General features: G+C 48.7%; 1 protein-coding gene across 12 annotated transcripts in view; it reads right to left on the bottom strand.

The window, feature by feature from the left end:
• The window catches only part of rerea (arginine-glutamic acid dipeptide (RE) repeats a), a 395,944-nt gene that overhangs the window by 23,124 nt on the left and 345,320 nt on the right, over nucleotides 1-27,500 (bottom strand). For 9 of the 12 annotated variants that reach the window (XM_055891262.1, XM_055891263.1, XM_055891261.1 and 6 more), the window contains 2 exons: nucleotides 22,523-22,685; nucleotides 1-62 (listed from right to left, as the gene is read on the bottom strand). The exon at nucleotides 1-62 is cut by the window's left edge and continues 31 nt beyond it. In XM_055891262.1, the coding sequence (XP_055747237.1) occupies nucleotides 1-62; nucleotides 22,523-22,685 (225 nt within the window). Of the gene's footprint in view, nucleotides 63-17,960; nucleotides 17,970-18,023; nucleotides 18,036-21,772; nucleotides 21,815-22,522; nucleotides 22,686-27,500 lie in introns of those variants that run through there. The other 3 variants (XM_055891269.1, XM_055891270.1, XM_055891271.1) reach the window with 3 other exon arrangements.

Here is a 27,500-nt window from a genome sequence, read left to right as displayed (position 1 = left end):
CTTCAGCTCCTGCTCACTGTCTTCACTGTCCAAGTCATCTTCACTGGCTGAACTCAGGTCCACTGGAGGAGAACAGAACACACGTTGTTACCAAGCGCCAACAGTACTGAGCTAAACATCCCACTGGTGTTACCAAGCGCCAACAGTACTGAGCTAAACTGGTGTTACCAAGCGCCAACAGTACTGAGCTAAACTGGTGTTACCAAGCGCCAACAGTACTGAGCTAAACTGGTGTTACCAAGCGCCAACAGTACTGAGCTGAACTGGTGTTACCAAGCGCCAACAGTACTGAGCTAAACTGGTGTTACCAAGCGCCAACAGTACTGAGCTAAACTGGTGTTACCAAGCGCCAACAGTACTGAGCTAAACATCTCACTGGTGTTACCAAGCGCCAACAGTACTGAGCTAAACTGGTGTTACCAAGCGCCAACAGTACTGAGCTAAACTGGTGTTACCAAGCGCCAACAGTACTGAGCTAAACTGGTGTTACCAAGCTCCAACAGTACTGAGCTAAACTGGTGTTACCAAGCGCCAACAGTACTGAGCTAAACTGGTGTTACCAAGCACCAACAGTACTGAGCTAAACTGGTGTTACCAAGCGCCAACAGTACTGAGCTAAACTGGTGTTACCAAGCACCAACAGAACTGAGCTAAACATCCCACTGGTGTTACCAAGCGCCAACAGTACTGAGCTAAACTGGTGTTACCAAGCACCAACAGTACTGAGCTAAACATCTCACTGGTGTTACCAAGCGCCAACAGTACTGAGCTAAACTGGTGTTACCAAGCACCAACAGTACTGAGCTAAACTGGTGTTACCAAGAGCCAACAGTACTGAGCTAAACATCTCACTGGTGTTACCAAGCGCCAACAGTACTGAGCTAAACTGGTGTTACCAAGCGCCAACAGTACTGAGCTAAACTGGTGTTACCAAGCGCCAACAGTACTGAGCTAAACTGGTGTTACCAAGCGCCAACAGTACTGAGCTAAACTGGTGTTACCAAGCACCAACAGTACTGAGCTAAACATCTCACTGGTGTTACCAAGCGCCAACAGTACTGAGCTAAACTGGTGTTACCAAGCGCCAACAGTACTGAGCTAAACTGGTGTTACCAAGCGCCAACAGTACTGAGCTAAACTGGTGTTACCAAGCGCCAACAGTACTGAGCTAAACTGGTGTTACCAAGCGCCAACAGTACTGAGCTAAACTGGTGTTACCAAGCGCCAACAGTACTGAGCTAAACTGGTGTTACCAAGCGCCAACAGTACTGAGCTAAACTGGTGTTACCAAGCGCCAACAGTACTGAGCTAAACTGGTGTTACCAAGCTCCAACAGTACTGAGCTAAACTGGTGTTACCAAGCGCCAACAGTACTGAGCTAAACTGGTGTTACCAAGCACCAACAGTACTGAGCTAAACTGGTGTTACCAAGCGCCAACAGTACTGAGCTAAACTGGTGTTACCAAGCACCAACAGAACTGAGCTAAACATCCCACTGGTGTTACCAAGCGCCAACAGTACTGAGCTAAACTGGTGTTACCAAGCACCAACAGTACTGAGCTAAACATCTCACTGGTGTTACCAAGCGCCAACAGTACTGAGCTAAACTGGTGTTACCAAGCACCAACAGTACTGAGCTAAACTGGTGTTACCAAGAGCCAACAGTACTGAGCTAAACATCTCACTGGTGTTACCAAGCGCCAACAGTACTGAGCTAAACTGGTGTTACCAAGCGCCAACAGTACTGAGCTAAACTGGTGTTACCAAGCGCCAACAGTACTGAGCTAAACTGGTGTTACCAAGCGCCAACAGTACTGAGCTAAACTGGTGTTACCAAGCACCAACAGTACTGAGCTAAACATCTCACTGGTGTTACCAAGCGCCAACAGTACTGAGCTAAACTGGTGTTACCAAGCGCCAACAGTACTGAGCTAAACTGGTGTTACCAAGCGCCAACAGTACTGAGCTAAACTGGTGTTACCAAGCGCCAACAGTACTGAGCTAAACTGGTGTTACCAAGCGCCAACAGTACTGAGCTAAACTGGTGTTACCAAGCGAAAACAGTACTGAGCTAAACTGGTATTACCAAGCGCCAACAGTACTGAGCTAAACTGGTGTTACCAAGCGCCAACAGTACTGAGCTAAACTGGTGTTACCAAGCGCCAACAGTACTGAGCTAAACTGGTGTTACCAAGCGCCAACAGTACTGAGCTAAACATCCCACCGGTGTTACCAAGCGCCAACAGTACTGAGCTAAACTGGTGTTACCAAGCGCCAACAGTACTGAGCTGAACTGGTGTTACCAAGCGCCAACAGTACTGAGCTAAACTGGTGTTACCAAGCGCCAACAGTACTGAGCTAAACATCCCACCGGTGTTACCAAGCGCCAACAGTACTGAGCTAAACTGGTGTTACCAAGCGCCAACAGTACTGAGCTAAACTGGTGTTACCAAGCGCCAACAGTACTGAGCTAAACTGGTGTTACCAAGCGCCAACAGTACTGAGCTAAACTGGTGTTACCAAGCGCCAACAGTACTGAGCTAAACTGGTGTTACCAAGCGCCAACAGTACTGAGCTAAACTGGTGTTACCAAGCGCCAACAGTACTGAGCTAAACATCCCACTGGTGTTACCAAGCACCAACAGTACTGAGCTAAACTGGTGTTACCAAGCGCCACCAGTACTGAGCTAAACTGGTGTTACCAAGCGCCAACAGTACTGAGCTAAACTGGTGTTACCAAGCGCCAACAGTACTGAGCTAACCTGGTGTTACCAAGCGCCAACAGTACGGAGCTAAAGTGGTGTTACCAAGCACCAACAGTACTGAGCTAACCTGGTGTTACCAAGCGCCAACAGTACTGAGCTAAAGTGGTGTTACCAAGCACCAACAGTACTGAGCTAAACATCTCACTGGTGTTACCAAGCACCAACAGTACTGAGCTAAACTGGTGTTACCAAGCACCAACAGTACTGAGCTAAACTGGTGTTACCAAGCGCCAACAGTACTGAGCTAAACTGGTGTTACCAAGCGCCAACAGTACTGAGCTAAACTGGTGTTACCAAGCGCCAACTGTACTGAGCTAAACATCCCACCGGTGTTACCAAGCGCCAACAGTACTGAGCTAAACTGGTGTTACCAAGCGCCAACAGTACTGAGCTAAACTGGTGTTACCAAGCGCCAACAGTACTGAGCTAAACTGGTGTTACCAAGCGCCAACAGTACTGAGCTAAACATCCCACTGGTGTTACCAAACACCAACAGTACTGAGCTAAACTGGTGTTACCAAGCGCCAACAGTACTGAGCTAAACTGGTGTTACCAAGCGCCAACAGTACTGAGCTAAACTGGTGTTACCAAGCGCCAACAGTACTGAGCTAAACTGGTGTTACCAAGCGCCAACAGTACTGAGCTAAACTGGTGTTACCAAGCGCCAACAGTACTGAGCTGAACTGGTGTTACCAAGCGCCAACAGTACTGAGCTAAACTGGTGTTACCAAGCGCCAACAGTACTGAGCTAAACTGGTGTTACCAAGCGCCAACAGTACTGAGCTAAACATCTCACTGGTGTTACCAAGCGCCAACAGTACTGAGCTAAACTGGTGTTACCAAGCGCCAACAGTACTGAGCTAAACTGGTGTTACCAAGCGCCAACAGTACTGAGCTAAACTGGTGTTACCAAGCTCCAACAGTACTGAGCTAAACTGGTGTTACCAAGCGCCAACAGTACTGAGCTAAACTGGTGTTACCAAGCACCAACAGTACTGAGCTAAACTGGTGTTACCAAGCGCCAACAGTACTGAGCTAAACTGGTGTTACCAAGCACCAACAGAACTGAGCTAAACATCCCACTGGTGTTACCAAGCGCCAACAGTACTGAGCTAAACTGGTGTTACCAAGCACCAACAGTACTGAGCTAAACATCTCACTGGTGTTACCAAGCGCCAACAGTACTGAGCTAAACTGGTGTTACCAAGCACCAACAGTACTGAGCTAAACTGGTGTTACCAAGAGCCAACAGTACTGAGCTAAACATCTCACTGGTGTTACCAAGCGCCAACAGTACTGAGCTAAACTGGTGTTACCAAGCGCCAACAGTACTGAGCTAAACTGGTGTTACCAAGCGCCAACAGTACTGAGCTAAACTGGTGTTACCAAGCGCCAACAGTACTGAGCTAAACTGGTGTTACCAAGCACCAACAGTACTGAGCTAAACATCTCACTGGTGTTACCAAGCGCCAACAGTACTGAGCTAAACTGGTGTTACCAAGCGCCAACAGTACTGAGCTAAACTGGTGTTACCAAGCGCCAACAGTACTGAGCTAAACTGGTGTTACCAAGCGCCAACAGTACTGAGCTAAACTGGTGTTACCAAGCGCCAACAGTACTGAGCTAAACTGGTGTTACCAAGCGAAAACAGTACTGAGCTAAACTGGTATTACCAAGCGCCAACAGTACTGAGCTAAACTGGTGTTACCAAGCGCCAACAGTACTGAGCTAAACTGGTGTTACCAAGCGCCAACAGTACTGAGCTAAACTGGTGTTACCAAGCGCCAACAGTACTGAGCTAAACATCCCACCGGTGTTACCAAGCGCCAACAGTACTGAGCTAAACTGGTGTTACCAAGCGCCAACAGTACTGAGCTGAACTGGTGTTACCAAGCGCCAACAGTACTGAGCTAAACTGGTGTTACCAAGCGCCAACAGTACTGAGCTAAACATCCCACCGGTGTTACCAAGCGCCAACAGTACTGAGCTAAACTGGTGTTACCAAGCGCCAACAGTACTGAGCTAAACTGGTGTTACCAAGCGCCAACAGTACTGAGCTAAACTGGTGTTACCAAGCGCCAACAGTACTGAGCTAAACTGGTGTTACCAAGCGCCAACAGTACTGAGCTAAACTGGTGTTACCAAGCGCCAACAGTACTGAGCTAAACTGGTGTTACCAAGCGCCAACAGTACTGAGCTAAACATCCCACTGGTGTTACCAAGCACCAACAGTACTGAGCTAAACTGGTGTTACCAAGCGCCACCAGTACTGAGCTAAACTGGTGTTACCAAGCGCCAACAGTACTGAGCTAAACTGGTGTTACCAAGCGCCAACAGTACTGAGCTAACCTGGTGTTACCAAGCGCCAACAGTACGGAGCTAAAGTGGTGTTACCAAGCACCAACAGTACTGAGCTAACCTGGTGTTACCAAGCGCCAACAGTACTGAGCTAAAGTGGTGTTACCAAGCACCAACAGTACTGAGCTAAACATCTCACTGGTGTTACCAAGCACCAACAGTACTGAGCTAAACTGGTGTTACCAAGCACCAACAGTACTGAGCTAAACTGGTGTTACCAAGCGCCAACAGTACTGAGCTAAACTGGTGTTACCAAGCGCCAACAGTACTGAGCTAAACTGGTGTTACCAAGCGCCAACTGTACTGAGCTAAACATCCCACCGGTGTTACCAAGCGCCAACAGTACTGAGCTAAACTGGTGTTACCAAGCGCCAACAGTACTGAGCTAAACTGGTGTTACCAAGCGCCAACAGTACTGAGCTAAACTGGTGTTACCAAGCGCCAACAGTACTGAGCTAAACATCCCACTGGTGTTACCAAACACCAACAGTACTGAGCTAAACTGGTGTTACCAAGCGCCAACAGTACTGAGCTAAACTGGTGTTACCAAGCGCCAACAGTACTGAGCTAAACTGGTGTTACCAAGCGCCAACAGTACTGAGCTAAACTGGTGTTACCAAGCGCCAACAGTACTGAGCTAAACTGGTGTTACCAAGCGCCAACAGTACTGAGCTAAACTGGTGTTACCAAGCGCCAACAGTACTGAGCTAAACTGGTGTTACCAAGCGCCAACAGTACTGAGCTAAACTGGTGTTACCAAGCACCAACAGTACTGAGCTAAACATCTCACTGGTGTTACCAAGCGCCAACAGTACTGAGCTAAACTGGTGTTACCAAGCGCCAACAGTACTGAGCTAAACTGGTGTTACCAAGCGCCAACAGTACTGAGCTAAACTGGTGTTACCAAGCGCCAACAGTACTGAGCTAAACATCTCACTGGTGTTACCAAGCGCCAACAGTACTGAGCTAAACTGGTGTTACCAAGCGCCAACAGTACTGAGCTAAACTGGTGTTACCAAGCGCCAACAGTACTGAGCTAAACTGGTGTTACCAAGCGCCAACAGTACTGAGCTAAACTGGTGTTACCAAGCACCAACAGTACTGAGCTAACCTGGTGTTACCAAGCACCAACAGTACTGAGCTAAACTGGTGTTACCAAGCGCCAACAGTACTGAGCTAACCTGGTGTTACCAAGCGCCAACAGTACTGAGCTAAAGTGGTGTTACCAAGCACCAACAGTACTGAGCTAAACATCTCACTGGTGTTACCAAGCACCAACAGTACTGAGCTAAACTGGTGTTACCAAGCACCAACAGTACTGAGCTAAACTGGTGTTACCAAGCGCCAACAGTACTGAGCTAAACTGGTGTCACCAAGCGCCAACAGTACTGAGCTAAACTGGTGTTACCAAGCGCCAACAGTACTGAGCTAAACATCCCACTGGTGTTACCAAGCACCAACAGTACTGAGCTAAACTGGTGTTACCAAGCGCCAACAGTACTGAGCTAAACTGGTGTTACCAAGCGCCAACAGTACTGAGCTAAACTGGTGTTACCAAGCGCCAACAGTACTGAGCTAAACTGGTGTTACCAAGCGCCAACAGTACTGAGCTAAACTGGTGTTACCAAGCGCCAACAGTACTGAGCTAAACTGGTGTTACCAAGCGCCAACAGTACTGAGCTAAACTGGTGTTACCAAGCGCCAACAGTACTGAGCTAAACTGGTGTTACCAAGCGCCAACAGTACTGAGCTAAATATCTCACTGGTGTTACCAAGCGCCAACAGTACTGAGCTAAACTGGTGTTACCAAGCACCAACAGTACTGAGCTAAACTGGTGTTACCAAGCGCCAACAGTACTGAGCTAAACTGGTGTTACCAAGCGCCAACAGTACTGAGCTAAACTGGTGTTACCAAGCACCAACAGTACTGAGCTAAACTGGTGTTACCAAGCGCCAACAGTACTGAGCTAAACTGGTGTTACCAAGCGCCAACAGTACTGAGCTAAACATCTCACTGGTGTTACCAAGCGCCAACAGTACTGAGCTAAAGTGGTGTTACCAAGCACCAACAGTACTGAGCTAAACTGGTGTTACCAAGCGCCAACAGTACTGAGCTAACCTGGTGTTACCAAGCGCCAACAGTACTGAGCTAAAGTGGTGTTACCAAGCACCAACAGTACTGAGCTAAACATCTCACTGGTGTTACCAAGCACCAACAGTACTGAGCTAAACTGGTGTTACCAAGCACCAACAGTACTGAGCTAAACTGGTGTTACCAAGCGCCAACAGTACTGAGCTAAACTGGTGTTACCAAGCGCCAACAGTACTGAGCTAAACATCCCACTGGTGTTACCAAGCACCAACAGTACTGAGCTAAACTGGTGTTACCAAGCGCCAACAGTACTGAGCTAAACTGGTGTTACCAAGCGCCAACAGTACTGAGCTAAACTGGTGTTACCAAGCGCCAACAGTACTGAGCTAAACTGGTGTTACCAAGCGCCAACAGTACTGAGCTAAACTGGTGTTACCAAGCGCCAACAGTACTGAGCTAAACTGGTGTTACCAAGCGCCAACAGTACTGAGCTAAACTGGTGTTACCAAGCGCCAACAGTACTGAGCTAAACTGGTGTTACCAAGCGCCAACAGTACTGAGCTAAACTGGTGTTACCAAGCGCCAACAGTACTGAGCTAAACTGGTGTTACCAAGCGCCAACAGTACTGAGCTAAACTGGTGTTACCAAGCGCCAACAGTACTGAGCTAAACTGGTGTTACCAAGCGCCAACAGTACTGAGCTAAACTGGTGTTACCAAGCGCCAACAGTACTGAGCTAAACTGGTGTTACCAAGCGCCAACAGTACTGAGCTAAACTGGTGTTACCAAGCGCCAACAGTACTGAGCTAAACTGGTGTTACCAAGCACCAACAGTACTGAGCTAAACATCTCACTGGTGTTACCAAGCGCCAACAGTACTGAGCTAAACTGGTGTTACCAAGCGCCAACAGTACTGAGCTAAACTGGTGTTACCAAGCGCCAACAGTACTGAGCTAAACTGGTGTTACCAAGCGCCAACAGTACTGAGCTAAACATCTCACTGGTGTTACCAAGCGCCAACAGTACTGAGCTAAACTGGTGTTACCAAGCGCCAACAGTACTGAGCTAAACTGGTGTTACCAAGCGCCAACAGTACTGAGCTAAACTGGTGTTACCAAGCGCCAACAGTACTGAGCTAAACTGGTGTTACCAAGCACCAACAGTACTGAGCTAACCTGGTGTTACCAAGCACCAACAGTACTGAGCTAAACTGGTGTTACCAAGCGCCAACAGTACTGAGCTAACCTGGTGTTACCAAGCGCCAACAGTACTGAGCTAAAGTGGTGTTACCAAGCACCAACAGTACTGAGCTAAACATCTCACTGGTGTTACCAAGCACCAACAGTACTGAGCTAAACTGGTGTTACCAAGCACCAACAGTACTGAGCTAAACTGGTGTTACCAAGCGCCAACAGTACTGAGCTAAACTGGTGTCACCAAGCGCCAACAGTACTGAGCTAAACTGGTGTTACCAAGCGCCAACAGTACTGAGCTAAACATCCCACTGGTGTTACCAAGCACCAACAGTACTGAGCTAAACTGGTGTTACCAAGCGCCAACAGTACTGAGCTAAACTGGTGTTACCAAGCGCCAACAGTACTGAGCTAAACTGGTGTTACCAAGCGCCAACAGTACTGAGCTAAACTGGTGTTACCAAGCGCCAACAGTACTGAGCTAAACTGGTGTTACCAAGCGCCAACAGTACTGAGCTAAACTGGTGTTACCAAGCGCCAACAGTACTGAGCTAAACTGGTGTTACCAAGCGCCAACAGTACTGAGCTAAACTGGTGTTACCAAGCGCCAACAGTACTGAGCTAAATATCTCACTGGTGTTACCAAGCGCCAACAGTACTGAGCTAAACTGGTGTTACCAAGCACCAACAGTACTGAGCTAAACTGGTGTTACCAAGCGCCAACAGTACTGAGCTAAACTGGTGTTACCAAGCGCCAACAGTACTGAGCTAAACTGGTGTTACCAAGCACCAACAGTACTGAGCTAAACTGGTGTTACCAAGCGCCAACAGTACTGAGCTAAACTGGTGTTACCAAGCGCCAACAGTACTGAGCTAAACATCTCACTGGTGTTACCAAGCGCCAACAGTACTGAGCTAAAGTGGTGTTACCAAGCACCAACAGTACTGAGCTAAACTGGTGTTACCAAGCGCCAACAGTACTGAGCTAACCTGGTGTTACCAAGCGCCAACAGTACTGAGCTAAAGTGGTGTTACCAAGCACCAACAGTACTGAGCTAAACATCTCACTGGTGTTACCAAGCACCAACAGTACTGAGCTAAACTGGTGTTACCAAGCACCAACAGTACTGAGCTAAACTGGTGTTACCAAGCGCCAACAGTACTGAGCTAAACTGGTGTCACCAAGCGCCAACAGTACTGAGCTAAACTGGTGTTACCAAGCGCCAACAGTACTGAGCTAAACTGGTGTTACCAAGCGCCAACAGTACTGAGCTAAACATCCCACTGGTGTTACCAAGCACCAACAGTACTGAGCTAAACTGGTGTTACCAAGCGCCAACAGTACTGAGCTAAACTGGTGTTACCAAGCGCCAACAGTACTGAGCTAAACTGGTGTTACCAAGCGCCAACAGTACTGAGCTAAACTGGTGTTACCAAGCGCCAACAGTACTGAGCTAAACTGGTGTTACCAAGCGCCAACAGTACTGAGCTAAACTGGTGTTACCAAGCGCCAACAGTACTGAGCTAAACTGGTGTTACCAAGCGCCAACAGTACTGAGCTAAACTGGTGTTACCAAGCGCCAACAGTACTGAGCTAAATATCTCACTGGTGTTACCAAGCGCCAACAGTACTGAGCTAAACTGGTGTTACCAAGCACCAACAGTACTGAGCTAAACTGGTGTTACCAAGCGCCAACAGTACTGAGCTAAACTGGTGTTACCAAGCGCCAACAGTACTGAGCTAAACTGGTGTTACCAAGCACCAACAGTACTGAGCTAAACTGGTGTTACCAAGCGCCAACAGTACTGAGCTAAACTGGTGTTACCAAGCGCCAACAGTACTGAGCTAAACATCTCACTGGTGTTACCAAGCGCCAACAGTACTGAGCTAAAGTGGTGTTACCAAGCACCAACAGTACTGAGCTAAACTGGTGTTACCAAGCGCCAACAGTACTGAGCTAAACATCCCACTGGTGTTACCAAGCGCCAACAGTACTGAGCTAAAGTGGTGTTACCAAGCACCAACAGTACTGAGCTAACCTGGTGTTACCAAGCGCCAACAGTACTGAGCTAAACTGGTGTTACCAAGCGCCAACAGTACTGAGCTAAACTGGTGTTACCAAGCACCAACAGTACTGAGCTAAACTGGTGTTACCAAGCACCAACAGTACTGAGCTAAACATCCCACTGGTGTTACCAAGCACCAACAGTACTGAGCTAAACTGGTGTTACCAAGCGCCAACAGTACTGAGCTAAACTGGTGTTACCAAGCGCCAACAGTACTGAGCTAAACTGGTGTTACCAAGCACCAACAGTACTGAGCTAACCTGGTGTTACCAAGCGCCAACAGTACTGAGCTAAACTGGTGTCACCAAGCGCCAACAGTACTGAGCTAAACTGGTGTTACCAAGCACCAACAGTACTGAGCTAAAGTGGTGTTACCAAGCGCCACCAGTACTGAGCTAAACTGGTGTTACCAAGCGCCAACAGTACTGAGCTAAACTGGTGTTACCAAGCGCCAACAGTACTGAGCTAACCTGGTGTTACCAAGCGCCAACAGTACGGAGCTAAAGTGGTGTTACCAAGCACCAACAGTACTGAGCTAACCTGGTGTTACCAAGCGCCAACAGTACTGAGCTAAAGTGGTGTTACCAAGCACCAACAGTACTGAGCTAAACATCTCACTGGTGTTACCAAGCACCAACAGTACTGAGCTAAACTGGTGTTACCAAGCACCAACAGTACTGAGCTAAACTGGTGTTACCAAGCGCCAACAGTACTGAGCTAAACTGGTGTTACCAAGCGCCAACAGTACTGAGCTAAACTGGTGTTACCAAGCGCCAACTGTACTGAGCTAAACATCCCACCGGTGTTACCAAGCGCCAACAGTACTGAGCTAAACTGGTGTTACCAAGCGCCAACAGTACTGAGCTAAACTGGTGTTACCAAGCGCCAACAGTACTGAGCTAAACTGGTGTTACCAAGCGCCAACAGTACTGAGCTAAACATCCCACTGGTGTTACCAAACACCAACAGTACTGAGCTAAACTGGTGTTACCAAGCGCCAACAGTACTGAGCTAAACTGGTGTTACCAAGCGCCAACAGTACTGAGCTAAACTGGTGTTACCAAGCGCCAACAGTACTGAGCTAAACTGGTGTTACCAAGCGCCAACAGTACTGAGCTAAACTGGTGTTACCAAGCGCCAACAGTACTGAGCTAAACTGGTGTTACCAAGCGCCAACAGTACTGAGCTAAACTGGTGTTACCAAGCGCCAACAGTACTGAGCTAAACTGGTGTTACCAAGCACCAACAGTACTGAGCTAAACATCTCACTGGTGTTACCAAGCGCCAACAGTACTGAGCTAAACTGGTGTTACCAAGCGCCAACAGTACTGAGCTAAACTGGTGTTACCAAGCGCCAACAGTACTGAGCTAAACTGGTGTTACCAAGCGCCAACAGTACTGAGCTAAACATCTCACTGGTGTTACCAAGCGCCAACAGTACTGAGCTAAACTGGTGTTACCAAGCGCCAACAGTACTGAGCTAAACTGGTGTTACCAAGCGCCAACAGTACTGAGCTAAACTGGTGTTACCAAGCGCCAACAGTACTGAGCTAAACTGGTGTTACCAAGCACCAACAGTACTGAGCTAACCTGGTGTTACCAAGCACCAACAGTACTGAGCTAAACTGGTGTTACCAAGCGCCAACAGTACTGAGCTAACCTGGTGTTACCAAGCGCCAACAGTACTGAGCTAAAGTGGTGTTACCAAGCACCAACAGTACTGAGCTAAACATCTCACTGGTGTTACCAAGCACCAACAGTACTGAGCTAAACTGGTGTTACCAAGCACCAACAGTACTGAGCTAAACTGGTGTTACCAAGCGCCAACAGTACTGAGCTAAACTGGTGTCACCAAGCGCCAACAGTACTGAGCTAAACTGGTGTTACCAAGCGCCAACAGTACTGAGCTAAACATCCCACTGGTGTTACCAAGCACCAACAGTACTGAGCTAAACTGGTGTTACCAAGCGCCAACAGTACTGAGCTAAACTGGTGTTACCAAGCGCCAACAGTACTGAGCTAAACTGGTGTTACCAAGCGCCAACAGTACTGAGCTAAACTGGTGTTACCAAGCGCCAACAGTACTGAGCTAAACTGGTGTTACCAAGCGCCAACAGTACTGAGCTAAACTGGTGTTACCAAGCGCCAACAGTACTGAGCTAAACTGGTGTTACCAAGCGCCAACAGTACTGAGCTAAACTGGTGTTACCAAGCGCCAACAGTACTGAGCTAAATATCTCACTGGTGTTACCAAGCGCCAACAGTACTGAGCTAAACTGGTGTTACCAAGCACCAACAGTACTGAGCTAAACTGGTGTTACCAAGCGCCAACAGTACTGAGCTAAACTGGTGTTACCAAGCGCCAACAGTACTGAGCTAAACTGGTGTTACCAAGCACCAACAGTACTGAGCTAAACTGGTGTTACCAAGCGCCAACAGTACTGAGCTAAACTGGTGTTACCAAGCGCCAACAGTACTGAGCTAAACATCTCACTGGTGTTACCAAGCGCCAACAGTACTGAGCTAAAGTGGTGTTACCAAGCACCAACAGTACTGAGCTAAACTGGTGTTACCAAGCGCCAACAGTACTGAGCTAACCTGGTGTTACCAAGCGCCAACAGTACTGAGCTAAAGTGGTGTTACCAAGCACCAACAGTACTGAGCTAAACATCTCACTGGTGTTACCAAGCACCAACAGTACTGAGCTAAACTGGTGTTACCAAGCACCAACAGTACTGAGCTAAACTGGTGTTACCAAGCGCCAACAGTACTGAGCTAAACTGGTGTCACCAAGCGCCAACAGTACTGAGCTAAACTGGTGTTACCAAGCGCCAACAGTACTGAGCTAAACTGGTGTTACCAAGCGCCAACAGTACTGAGCTAAACATCCCACTGGTGTTACCAAGCGCCAACAGTACTGAGCTAAACTGGTGTTACCAAGCGCCAACAGTACTGAGCTAAACTGGTGTTACCAAGCGCCAACAGTACTGAGCTAAACTGGTGTTACCAAGCGCCAACAGTACTGAGCTAAACTGGTGTTACCAAGCGCCAACAGTACTGAGCTAAACTGGTGTTACCAAGCGCCAACAGTACTGAGCTAAACTGGTGTTACCAAGCGCCAACAGTACTGAGCTAAACTGGTGTTACCAAGCGCCAACAGTACTGAGCTAAACTGGTGTTACCAAGCGCCAACAGTACTGAGCTAAATATCTCACTGGTGTTACCAAGCGCCAACAGTACTGAGCTAAACTGGTGTTACCAAGCACCAACAGTACTGAGCTAAACTGGTGTTACCAAGCGCCAACAGTACTGAGCTAAACTGGTGTTACCAAGCGCCAACAGTACTGAGCTAAACTGGTGTTACCAAGCACCAACAGTACTGAGCTAAACTGGTGTTACCAAGCGCCAACAGTACTGAGCTAAACTGGTGTTACCAAGCGCCAACAGTACTGAGCTAAACATCTCACTGGTGTTACCAAGCGCCAACAGTACTGAGCTAAAGTGGTGTTACCAAGCACCAACAGTACTGAGCTAAACTGGTGTTACCAAGCGCCAACAGTACTGAGCTAAACATCCCACTGGTGTTACCAAGCGCCAACAGTACTGAGCTAAAGTGGTGTTACCAAGCACCAACAGTACTGAGCTAACCTGGTGTTACCAAGCGCCAACAGTACTGAGCTAAACTGGTGTTACCAAGCGCCAACAGTACTGAGCTAAACTGGTGTTACCAAGCACCAACAGTACTGAGCTAAACTGGTGTTACCAAGCACCAACAGTACTGAGCTAAACATCCCACTGGTGTTACCAAGCACCAACAGTACTGAGCTAAACTGGTGTTACCAAGCGCCAACAGTACTGAGCTAAACTGGTGTTACCAAGCGCCAACAGTACTGAGCTAAACTGGTGTTACCAAGCACCAACAGTACTGAGCTAACCTGGTGTTACCAAGCACCAACAGTACTGAGCTAAACTGGTGTTACCAAGCGCCAACAGTACTGAGCTAACCTGGTGTTACCAAGCGCCAACAGTACTGAGCTAAAGTGGTGTTACCAAGCACCAACAGTACTGAGCTAAACTGGTGTTACCAAGTGCCAACAGTACTGAGCTAAACTGGTGTTACCAAGCGCCAACAGTACTGAGCTAAACTGGTGTTACCAAGCGCCAACAGTACTGAGCTAAACTGGTGTTACCAAGCGCCAACAGTACTGAGCTAAACTGGTGTTACCAAGCGCCAACAGTACTGAGCTAAACTGGTGTTACCAAGCACCAACAGTACTGAGCTAAACTGGTGTTACCAAGCGCCAACAGTACTGAGCTAAACTGGTGTTACCAAGCGCCAACAGTACTGAGCTAAACTGGTGTTACCAAGCGCCAACTGTACTGAGCTAAACTGGTGTTACCAAGCACCAACAGTACTGAGCTAAACTGGTGTTACCAAGCACCAACAGTACTGAGCTAAACTGGTGTTACCAAGCGCCAACAGTACTGAGCTAAAGTGGTGTTACCAAGCACCAACAGTACTGAGCTAAAGTGGTGTTACCAAGCGCCAACAGTACTGAGCTAAACTGGTGTTACCAAGCACCAACAGTACTGAGCTAAACATCTCACTGGTGTTACCAAGCGCCAACAGTACTGAGCTAAACTGGTGTTACCAAGCGCCAACAGTACTGAGCTAAACTGGTGTTACCAAGCGCCAACAGTACTGAGCTAAACTGGTGTTACCAAGCGCCAACAGTACTTAGCTAACCTGGTGTTACCAAGCGCCAACAGTACTGAGCTAAACATCTCACTGGTGTTACCAAGCGCCAACAGTACTGAGCTAAACATCTCACTGGTGTTACCAAGCGCCAACAGTACTGAGCTAAATATCTCACTGGTGTTACCAAGCGCCAACAGTACTGAGCTAAACTGGTGTTACCAAGCGCCAACAGAACTGAGCTAAACTGGTGTTACCAAGCGCCAACAGTACTGAGCTAAACATCCCACTGGTGTTACCAAGCACCAACAGTACTGAGCTAAACTGGTGTTACCAAGCGCCAACAGTACTGAGCTAAACTGGTGTTACCAAGCGCCAACAGTACTGAGCTAAACTGGTGTTACCAAGCGCCAACAGTACTGAGCTAAACTGGTGTTACCAAGCGCCAACAGTACTGAGCTAAACTGGTGTTACCAAGCGCCAACAGTACTGAGCTAAACTGGTGTTACCAGGCGCCAACAGTACTGAGCTAAACTGGTGTTACCAAGCACCAACAGTACTGAGCTAAACTGGTGTTACCAAGCACCAACAGTACTGAGCTAAACTGGTGTTACCAAGCGCCAACAGTACTGAGCTAAACTGGTGTTACCAAGCGCCAACAGTACTGAGCTAAAGTGGTGTTACCAAGCGCCAACAGTACTGAGCTAAACTGGTGTTACCAAGCGCCAACAGTACTGAGCTAAACTGGTGTTACCAAGCGCCAACAGTACTGAGCTAAACTGGTGTTACCAAGCGCCAACAGTACTGAGCTAAACTGGTGTTACCAAGCGCCAACAGTACTGAGCTAAACTGGTGTTACCAAGCGCCAACAGTACTGAGCTAAACTAGTGTTACCAAGCGCCAACAGTACTGAGCTAAACTGGTGTTACCAAGCGCCAACAGTACTGAGCTAAACTGGTGTTACCAAGCGCCAACAGTACTGAGCTAAACTGGTGTTACCAAGCGCCAACAGTACTGAGCTAAACTGGTGTTACCAAGCACCAACAGTACTGAGCTAAACTGGTGTTACCAAGCACCAACAGTACTGAGCTAAACTGGTGTTACCAAGCGCCAACAGTACTGAGCTAAACTGGTGTTACCAAGCGCCAACAGTACTGAGCTAAACTGGTGTTACCAAGCACCAACAGTACTGAGCTAAAGTGGTGTTACCAAGCACCAACAGTACTGAGCTAAACTGGTGTTACCAAGCGCCAACAGTACTGAGCTAAACTGGTGTTACCAAGCTCCAACAGTACTGAGCTAAACTGGTGTTACCAAGCACCAACAGTACTGAGCTAAACATCTCACTGGTGTTACCAAGCGCCAACAGTACTGAGCTAAACTGGTGCAACCAAGCGCCAACAGTACTGAGCTAAACTGGTGTTACCAAGCGCCAACAGTACTGAGCTAAACTGGTGTTACCAAGCGCCAACAGTGCTGAGCTAAACTGGTGTTACCAAGCGCCAACAGTACTGAGCTAAACATCCCACTGGTGTTACCAAGCGCCAACAGTACTGAGCTAAACATCTCACTGGTGTTACCAAGCGCCAACAGTACTGAGCTAAACTGGTGTTACCAAGCACCAACAGTACTGAGCTAAACTGGTGTTACCAAGCGCCAACAGTACTGAGCTAAACTGGTGTTACCAAGCACCAACAGTACTGAGCTAAACTGGTGTTACCAAGCGCCAACAGTACTGAGCTAAACTGGTGTTACCAAGCGCCAACAGTACTGAGCTAAACTGGTGTTACCAAGCGCCAACAGTACTGAGCTAAACTGGTGTTACCAAGCACCAACAGTACTGAGCTAAACATCTCACTGGTGTTACCAAGCGCCAACAGTACTGAGCTAAACTGGTGTTACCAAGCGCCAACAGTACTGAGCTAAACTGGTGTTACCAAGCGCCAACAGTACTGAGCTAAACTGGTGTTACCAAGCACCAACAGTACTGAGCTAAACTGGTGTTACCAAGCACCAACAGTACTGAGCTAAACTGGTGTTACCAAGCGCCAACAGTACTGAGCTAAACATCCCACCGGTGTTACCAAGCGCCAACAGTACTGAGCTAAACTGGTGTTACCAAGCGCCAACAGTACTGAGCTCAACTGGTGTTACCAAGCGCCAACAGTACTGAGCTCAACTGGTGTTACCAAGCGCCAACAGTACTGAGCTAAACTGGTGTTACCAAGCTCCAACAGTACTGAGCTAAACTGGTGTTACCAAGCGCCAACAGTACTGAGCTCAACTGGTGTTACCAAGCGCCAACAGTACTGAGCTAAACTGGTGTTACCAAGCCAATGCTGATTCATACCCTGATGAAGACAGCTTGTCTGTCGAAACGTTGGATATTAAATATTTTTGCATCTGAGCTCCTAGAGTGTGCGGCTCTCCTTTATTTTACAGTTTTCTACTCCGCTAGCCAGCACCTCGCCTAAATAGGTTTCTTTTTCTTCTCGACCAATCAAATGCTAACATACTACTTGTGATAACCATTGCTCAACTTCTAACACAGTATCATTTTTTTGTTGTTGCCAATCCTGTTCCTGCCATTTTGAGTCGCTTTACAAGCCTTGTATCAGGAGTAACCAGAAAGAGACTTGGTGAGAGCGGTGGTTCTTTCCTTGCCTGCTCGTTAGGGCTTGGACATTCAGAATTACATTTCTATGGCAACATAACTGTTCTACCTACAGAACTGTGAGGGGGCTGTTGATAGGGTGGAGGTTTGGGGCGTAGGGTTGTGTCCTACTTACAGAACTCTGAGGAGGCTGTTGACAGGGTGGAGGCTTGGGGCGTAGGGTTAGTATCCTACCTACAGAACTCTGAGGAGGGGGCTGTTGATAGGGTGGAGGTTTGGGGCGTAGGGTTGGTGTCCTACTTACAGAACTCTGAGGGGGCTGTTGATAGGGTGGAGGTTTGGGGCGTAGGGCTAGTATCCTACTTACAGAACTCTGAGGAGGGGGCTGTTGATAGGGTGGAGGTTTGGGGCGTCGGGTTAGTATCCTACGTACAGAACTCTGAGGGGGCTGTTGATAGGGTGGAGGTTTGGGGCGTAGGGTTAGTATCCTACTCCCAGAACTCTGAGGGGGCTGTTGATAGGGTGGAGGTTTGGGGCGTAGGGTTAGTATCCTACCTACAGAACTCTGAGGGGGCTGTTGACAGGGTGGAGGTTTGGGGCGTAGGGTTAGTATCCTACCTACAGAACTCTGAGGAGGGAGCTGTTGACAGGGTGGAGGTTTGGGGCGTAGGGTTAGTATCCTACCTACAGAACTCTGAGGGGGCTGTTGACAGGGTGGAGGTTTGGGGCGTAGGATTAGTGTCCTACTTACAGAACTCTGAGGGGGCTGTTGACGGGGTAGAGGTTTGGGGCGTAGGGTTAGTGTCCTACTTACAGAACTCTGAGGGGGCTGTTGACGGGGTAGAGGTTTGGGGCGTAGGGTTAGTGTCCTACTTACGGGGCTGTTGACGGGGTAGAGGTTTGGGGCGTAGGGTTAGTGTCCTACATACAGAACTCTGAGGAGGGGGCTGTTGACGGGGTGGAGGTTTGGGGCGTAGGGTTAGTATCCTACTTACAGAACTCTGAGGGGGCAGTTGATGGGGTGGAGGTTTGGGGCGTAGGGTTAGTATCCTACTTACAGAACTCTGAGGAGGGGGCTGTTGATAGGGTGGAGGTTTGGGGCGTAGGGTTAGTATCCTACCTACAGAACTCTGAGGAGGGGGCAGTTGATAGGGTGGAGGTTTGGGGCGTCGTGTTAGTATCCTACTCCCAGAACTCTGAGGGGGCTGTTGATAGGGTGGAGGTTTGGGGCGTAGGGTTGGTGTCCTACTTACAGAACTCTGAGGGGGCTGTTGATAGGGTGGAGGTTTGGGGCGTAGGGTTGGTGTCCTACTTACAGAACTCTGAGGGGGCTGTTGATAGGGTGGAGGTTTGGGGCGTAGGGTTGGTGTCCTACTTACAGAACTCTGAGGGGGCTGTTGATAGGGTGGAGGTTTGGGGCGTAGGGTTGGTGTCCTACTTACAGAACTCTGAGGGGGCTGTTGATAGGGTGGAGGTTTGGGGCGTAGGGTTAGTATCCTACTTACAGAACTCTGAGGGGGCTGTTGACGGGGTGTAGGATTGGGGCGTAGGGTTAGTATTCTACTTACAGAACTCTGAGGGGGCAGTTGATAGGGTGGAGGTTTGGGGCGTAGGGTTAGTATCCTACTTACAGAACTCTGAGGAGGGGGCTGTTGATAGGGTGGAGGTTTGGGGCGTAGGGTTGGTGTTCTACCTACAGAACTCTGAGGGGGCTGTTGACAGGGTGGAGGTTTGGGGCGTAGGGTTAGTATCCTACCTACAGAACTCTGAGGAGGGGGCTGTTGACAGGGTGGAGGTTTGGGGCGTAGGGTTAGTGTCCTACCTACAGAACTGTGAGGAGGGGGTTGTTGACAGGGTGGAGGTTTGGGGCGTAGGGTTAGTATCCTACCTACAGAATTCTGAGGGGGCTGTTGACAGGGTGGAGGTTTGGGGCGTAGGGTTAGTATCCTACCTACAGAACTCTGAGGAGGGGGCTGTTGACAGGGTGGAGGTTTGGGGCGTAGGGTTAGTATCCTACCTACAGAATTCTGAGGACGGTGCTGTAGACGGGATGTTGACGGGGGTGGAGGTTTGGGGTGTAGGGTTAGTATCCTACTTACATAACTCTGAGGAGGGGGATCTAGACGGGATGTTGACGGGGGTGGAGGTTTGGGGCGTAGGGTTAGTATCCTACTTACAGAACTCTGAGGAGGGGGCTGTTGATAGGGTGGAGGTTTGGGGCGTCGGGTTAGTATCCTACGTACAGAACTCTGAGGGGGCTGTTGATAGGGTGGAGGTTTGGGGCGTAGGGTTAGTATCCTACTCCCAGAACTCTGAGGGGGCTGTTGATAGGGTGGAGGTTTGGGGCGTAGGGTTAGTATCCTACCTACAGAACTCTGAGGGGGCTGTTGACAGGGTGGAGGTTTGGGGCGTAGGGTTAGTATCCTACCTACAGAACTCTGAGGAGGGAGCTGTTGACAGGGTGGAGGTTTGGGGCGTAGGGTTAGTATCCTACCTACAGAACTCTGAGGGGGCTGTTGACAGGGTGGAGGTTTGGGGCGTAGGATTAGTGTCCTACTTACAGAACTCTGAGGGGGCTGTTGACGGGGTAGAGGTTTGGGGCGTAGGGTTAGTGTCCTACTTACAGAACTCTGAGGGGGCTGTTGACGGGGTAGAGGTTTGGGGCGTAGGGTTAGTGTCCTACTTACGGGGCTGTTGACGGGGTAGAGGTTTGGGGCGTAGGGTTAGTGTCCTACATACAGAACTCTGAGGAGGGGGCTGTTGACGGGGTGGAGGTTTGGGGCGTAGGGTTAGTATCCTACTTACAGAACTCTGAGGGGGCAGTTGATGGGGTGGAGGTTTGGGGCGTAGGGTTAGTATCCTACTTACAGAACTCTGAGGAGGGGGCTGTTGATAGGGTGGAGGTTTGGGGCGTAGGGTTAGTATCCTACCTACAGAACTCTGAGGAGGGGGCAGTTGATAGGGTGGAGGTTTGGGGCGTCGTGTTAGTATCCTACTCCCAGAACTCTGAGGGGGCTGTTGATAGGGTGGAGGTTTGGGGCGTAGGGTTGGTGTCCTACTTACAGAACTCTGAGGGGGCTGTTGATAGGGTGGAGGTTTGGGGCGTAGGGTTGGTGTCCTACTTACAGAACTCTGAGGGGGCTGTTGATAGGGTGGAGGTTTGGGGCGTAGGGTTGGTGTCCTACTTACAGAACTCTGAGGGGGCTGTTGATAGGGTGGAGGTTTGGGGCGTAGGGTTGGTGTCCTACTTACAGAACTCTGAGGGGGCTGTTGATAGGGTGGAGGTTTGGGGCGTAGGGTTAGTATCCTACTTACAGAACTCTGAGGGGGCTGTTGACGGGGTGTAGGATTGGGGCGTAGGGTTAGTATTCTACTTACAGAACTCTGAGGGGGCAGTTGATAGGGTGGAGGTTTGGGGCGTAGGGTTAGTATCCTACTTACAGAACTCTGAGGAGGGGGCTGTTGATAGGGTGGAGGTTTGGGGCGTAGGGTTGGTGTTCTACCTACAGAACTCTGAGGGGGCTGTTGACAGGGTGGAGGTTTGGGGCGTAGGGTTAGTATCCTACCTACAGAACTCTGAGGAGGGGGCTGTTGACAGGGTGGAGGTTTGGGGCGTAGGGTTAGTGTCCTACCTACAGAACTGTGAGGAGGGGGTTGTTGACAGGGTGGAGGTTTGGGGCGTAGGGTTAGTATCCTACCTACAGAATTCTGAGGGGGCTGTTGACAGGGTGGAGGTTTGGGGCGTAGGGTTAGTATCCTACCTACAGAACTCTGAGGAGGGGGCTGTTGACAGGGTGGAGGTTTGGGGCGTAGGGTTAGTATCCTACCTACAGAATTCTGAGGACGGTGCTGTAGACGGGATGTTGACGGGGGTGGAGGTTTGGGGTGTAGGGTTAGTATCCTACTTACATAACTCTGAGGAGGGGGATCTAGACGGGATGTTGACGGGGGTGGAGGTTTGGGGCGTAGGGTTAGTATCCTACTTACAGAACTCTGAGGAGGGGGGTCTAGACGGGATGTTGACGGGGGTGGAGGTTTGGGGCGTAGGGTTAGTATCCTACTTACAGAACTCTGAGGGGGCTGTTGATAGGGTGGAGGTTTGGGGCGTAGGGTTAGTATCCTACTTACAGAACTCTGAGGGGGCAGTTGATAGGGTGGAGGTTTGGGGCGTAGGGTTAGTATCCTACTTACAGAACTCTGAGGAGGGGGCTGTTGATAGGGTGGAGGTTTGGGGCGTAGGGTTGGTGTTCTACCTACAGAACTCTGAGGGGGCTGTTGACAGGGTGGAGGTTTGGGGCGTAGGGTTAGTATCCTACCTACAGAACTCTGAGGAGGGGGCTGTTGACAGGGTGGAGGTTTGGGGCGTAGGGTTAGTGTCCTACCTACAGAACTGTGAGGAGGGGGTTGTTGACAGGGTGGAGGTTTGGGGCGTAGGGTTAGTATCCTACCTACAGAATTCTGAGGGGGCTGTTGACAGGGTGGAGGTTTGGGGCGTAGGGTTAGTATCCTACCTACAGAACTCTGAGGAGGGGGCTGTTGACAGGGTGGAGGTTTGGGGCGTAGGGTTAGTATCCTACCTACAGAATTCTGAGGACGGTGCTGTAGACGGGATGTTGACGGGGGTGGAGGTTTGGGGCGTAGGGTTAGTATCCTACTTACATAACTCTGAGGAGGGGGGTCTAGACGGGATGTTGACGGGGGTGGAGGTTTGGGGCGTAGGGTTAGTATCCTACTTACAGAACTCTGAGGAGGGGGGTCTAGACGGGATGTTGACGGGGGTGGAGGCGGTACGTGTCTTGATGCGTCGGAACACAGGCTGGCGACGGTGTCTACGGTGGGCCCTGGACGATGCTGCCTCAGGAGTCTTCTTCCAGTAGTAGTAGAAGGTTATCAACTCACCCTGCAAGGCAAGAGAGAGACACACCGTCAGAACCACAGAACACACACACTTATAGCAGTCGTAGAAGGTTAGCAGCTACCCCTGTATCGGAGACAGAGAGAGAGGATAAGGAACCACTGAACTGTGCATCGTACTCACGTAGGAACCAGGTGAAAACAGTGCGTACTCACACACGTTAACATTCACAATGACTCTCCCAATTTCTTGTAGTTCTCTCTGCCACGTGACAAAATGTGTAGAATGGCAGGAAACGAGCATTAAAACAGCAACATTTTGTCTCTGTGGCCAAAAGGAGGACCTCTAAACTAACTACATCCTAGGGGAAACATCGCATCACTTTGTAGAAAAAGAACCCGTCAAAACAAGAGCGATATGTTTTATTTGAGACATGGTAAATAATTCCCTAATGTACTAACATCCAAGTTAGATATTAGATGATCTAACAGCCACTGCGTCACATAACGAGGAAAAGACCGTAGTGGTTTGGAGTGGACGGAGACCATGGCTCCAGGGTCACTGAGTACATGACTCCATGTCAGGTTTTGCAAGTAGCCGGGTGAGTTTTGCCCTACTGCTGTGGTTGTGTCTGTCAGTTGCAGGATTAGGCAGGGAGGCTGGGAGGCCAGGAGAGCGGGAGGCAGTCTGGCTGGCTGGCTGAATGATGGGGTATTAGGAGCAGTGCTGTTGGGGCTGCCTGGGTGGCAAGCGGCTGAATGGGAACAAAAGAACATGTCGGGGAAAGCTTTGCTGCTACAAATAGGACCTGAAACGGGTCCTCACCCAGCCGCTGGAGGAGTCAATTGAACTTTAATCAAACATTCAGAGCCTGGGCTGTGTGTGTGTGTGTATTATTCAGAGTTTGTGTGTGTATGTCTGTGTGTGTACGTGTGTGTGTGTAAAAGGCTAAGTGTGTGTGTCTGTCAGAACGAGGGATAAATCCGTTGCCCAAAAGAACCGGCCGGAAATCAATGTCGGAGTGAGGACATTAACACATGGATCAGAGGACTCTGCTGAGGGAGCCAGCACTGGTACATTAACTACTGCACACTCTGAATAACACACACACTCTGAATAACACACACACTCTGAGTAACACACACACTCTGAGTAACACACACACTCTGAGTAACACACACACTCTGAATAACACACACACTCTGAATAACACACACACTCTGAATAACACACACACTCTGAATAACACACACACTCTGAGTAACACACACACTCTGAGTAACACACACACTCTGAGTAACACACACACTCTGAGTAACACACACACTCTGAATAACACACACACTCTGAATAACACACACACTCTGAATAACACACACACTGAGTAACACACACACTGAATAACACACACACTCTGAATAACACACACACTCTGAATAACACACACACACTGAATAACACACACACTGAATAACACACACACTGAATAACACACACACACTGAATAACACACACACACTGAATAACACACACACTCTGAATAACACACACACTCTGAATAACACACACACTCTGAATAACACACACACTCTGAATAACACACACACTCTGAATAACACACACACTCTGAATAACACACACACTCTGAATAACACACACACTCTGAATAACACACACACACACTGAATAACACACACACACACACTGAATAACACACACACTGAATAACACACACACTCTGAATAACACACACACTCTGAATAATACACACACTCTGAATAACACACACACTCTGAATAACACACACACTCTGAATAACACACACACACACTGAATAACACACACACTCTGAATAACACACACACACACACACACTGAATAACACACACTGAGTAACACACACACTGAGTAACACACACACTGAGTAACACACACACTGAGTAACACACACACACTGAGTAACACACACACACTGAATAACACACACACACTGAATAACACACACACACACTGAATAACACACACACACACTGAATAACACACACACACACTGAATAACACACACACTGAATAACACACACTCTGAATAACACACCCTCTGAATAACACACACACACTCTGAGTAACACACACACTCTGAGTAACACACACTCTGAGTAACACACACACACCGAGTAACACACACACCGAGTAACACACACACCGAGTAACACACACACCGAGTAACACACACACCGAGTAACGCACACACCGAGTAACACACACACCGAGTAACACACACACCGAGTAACACACACACCGAGTAACACACACACCGAGTAACACACACACCGAGTAACACACACACCGAATAACACACACACCGAGTAACACACACACCGAGTAACACACACACCGAATAACACACACACCGAGTAACACACACACACTGAATAACACACACAGACTGAATAACACACACACACTGAATAACACACACACGCACACACTGAATAACACACACTCTGAATAACACACACACACACACACTGAATAACACACACTCTGAATAACACACACTCTGAATAACACACACACTCTGAATAACACACACACTCTGAATAACACACACACTCTGAGTAACACACACACTCTGAGTAACACACACACTCTGAGTAACACACACTCTGAGTAACACACACACCGAGTAACACACACACCGAGTAACACACACACCGAGTAACACACACACCGAGTAACACACACACCGAGTAACACACACACCGAGTAACACACACACCGAGTAACACACACACCGAGTAACACACACACCGAATAACACACACACCGAATAACACACACACCGAATAACACACACACACCGAGTAACACACACTCTGAGTAACACACACTCTGAGTAACACACACACTGAGTAACACACACTCTGAGTAACACACACTCTGAGTAACACACACACTGAGTAACACACACACTGAGTAACACACACTCTGAGTAACACACACTCTGAGTAACACACACTCTGAGTAACACACACTCTGAGTAACACACACACTGAGTAACACACACTCCGAGTAACACACACTCCGAGTAACACACACTCCGAGTAACACACACTCCGAGTAACACACACTCTGAATAACACACACACTGAGTAACACACACACTGAGTAACACACACTCTGAGTAACACACACTCTGAGTAACACACACTCTGAGTAACACACACCCTGAGTAACACACACTCTGAGTAACACACACTCTGAGTAACACACACTCTGAGTAACACACACTCTGAATAACACACACACACTGAATAACACACACACTGAATAACACACACACTGAATAACACACACACACACTGAATAACACACACACACACTGAATAACACACACACACACTGAATAACACACACACACACTGAATAACACACACACACTGAATAACACACACACACACACACACACACACACACACACACACACACTGAATAATACACACACACACTGAATAATACAAACACACACTGAATAACACACACACTGAATTATACACACACACACTGAATAACACACACTCTGAATAACACACACACACACACACACACTCTGAATTATACACACACCCTGAATTATACACACACACACTGAATTATACACACACACACACTGAATTATACACACACACACACACTGATTTATACACACACACACACACACACTGAATTATACACACACACACACACACACAAACACACTGAATTATACACACACACACACACACTCTCTGAATAACACACACACACACACACACACACACACACACACACTCTCTGAATAACACACACACACACACACACACACACACACACACACACACACAGTGAATTATAGACACACACACACACACACACAGTGAATTGTAGACACACACACACACACAGTGAATTATACACACACACACTGAATTAGACAAAGGGTGCATGGGGCCATTATTCTGATTCCTGTGGGGTTTTAGTCTTGAGTTCTCTCCCCCACCCTGAACCTCCAACTCCCTCTCCCCCACCCTGAACCTCCAACTCCCTCTCCCCCACCCTGAACCTCCAACTCCCTCTCCCCCACCCTGAACCTCCAACTCCCTCTCCCCCACCCTGAACCCCCAACTCCCTCTCCCCCACCCTGAACCCCCAACTCCCTCTCCCCCACCCTGAACCCCCCCCCCCCCCCACCCTGAACTCCCTCTCCCCCACCCTGAACCCCCAACTCCCTCACCCTGAACCCCCAACTCTCCCCCACCACTGCATTTTAATTGATTAATGAAAGGATAGTCAGAGAGGCTTGATGAGCTGCTGTTGTCTTCATTGTGAAAATGACACCTCCTGTTTAAGGCTCAAAGGGACAGTCAACTACAGTCAGTGTTGTGGCGTTGTGCTGAGCGATTAAACAACATTCGCCCCCCCCCCCCCCCCCCCCCCCCAACTACCAACTACCATTCTAGTAGTTGACCATGTCTGTTCAATTACTACACTTCCATTTAGTTCGGTTTTCCCCCCCCTGTGAGCCAAACACACCGTTTCTCTAAAGAGAAATCAAATAATTCATGAGCGAAATCAAGTCAATAACTACAGGTTGTGGAAACGCTGGGCTGAAGGGAGTTGTAGTTTCATTAAGCAAATATTCAACCTAGTTCACAAAGCAGAAACATTTTAACAACTACAATGACCATAATCCACTGGCTGTCTTTTTCCCCACAGCTCGGATAGACGGATCAGAGAGTTAACAGGTAAAACGAGAGGTTTCACTCTCGAACAAAATCTGTCCAAAATAAGCCTGTTTGTAGAGTTTTATTTTGGACTCAA

This window comes from Salvelinus fontinalis, chromosome 31, assembly GCF_029448725.1.
Source record: "Salvelinus fontinalis isolate EN_2023a chromosome 31, ASM2944872v1, whole genome shotgun sequence".
Classification (NCBI taxonomy): Eukaryota; Metazoa; Chordata; class Actinopteri; order Salmoniformes; family Salmonidae; genus Salvelinus; species Salvelinus fontinalis.
Note: the sequence above shows the minus strand (reverse complement) of the source record. Positions and strands in the feature narration are given on the sequence as shown.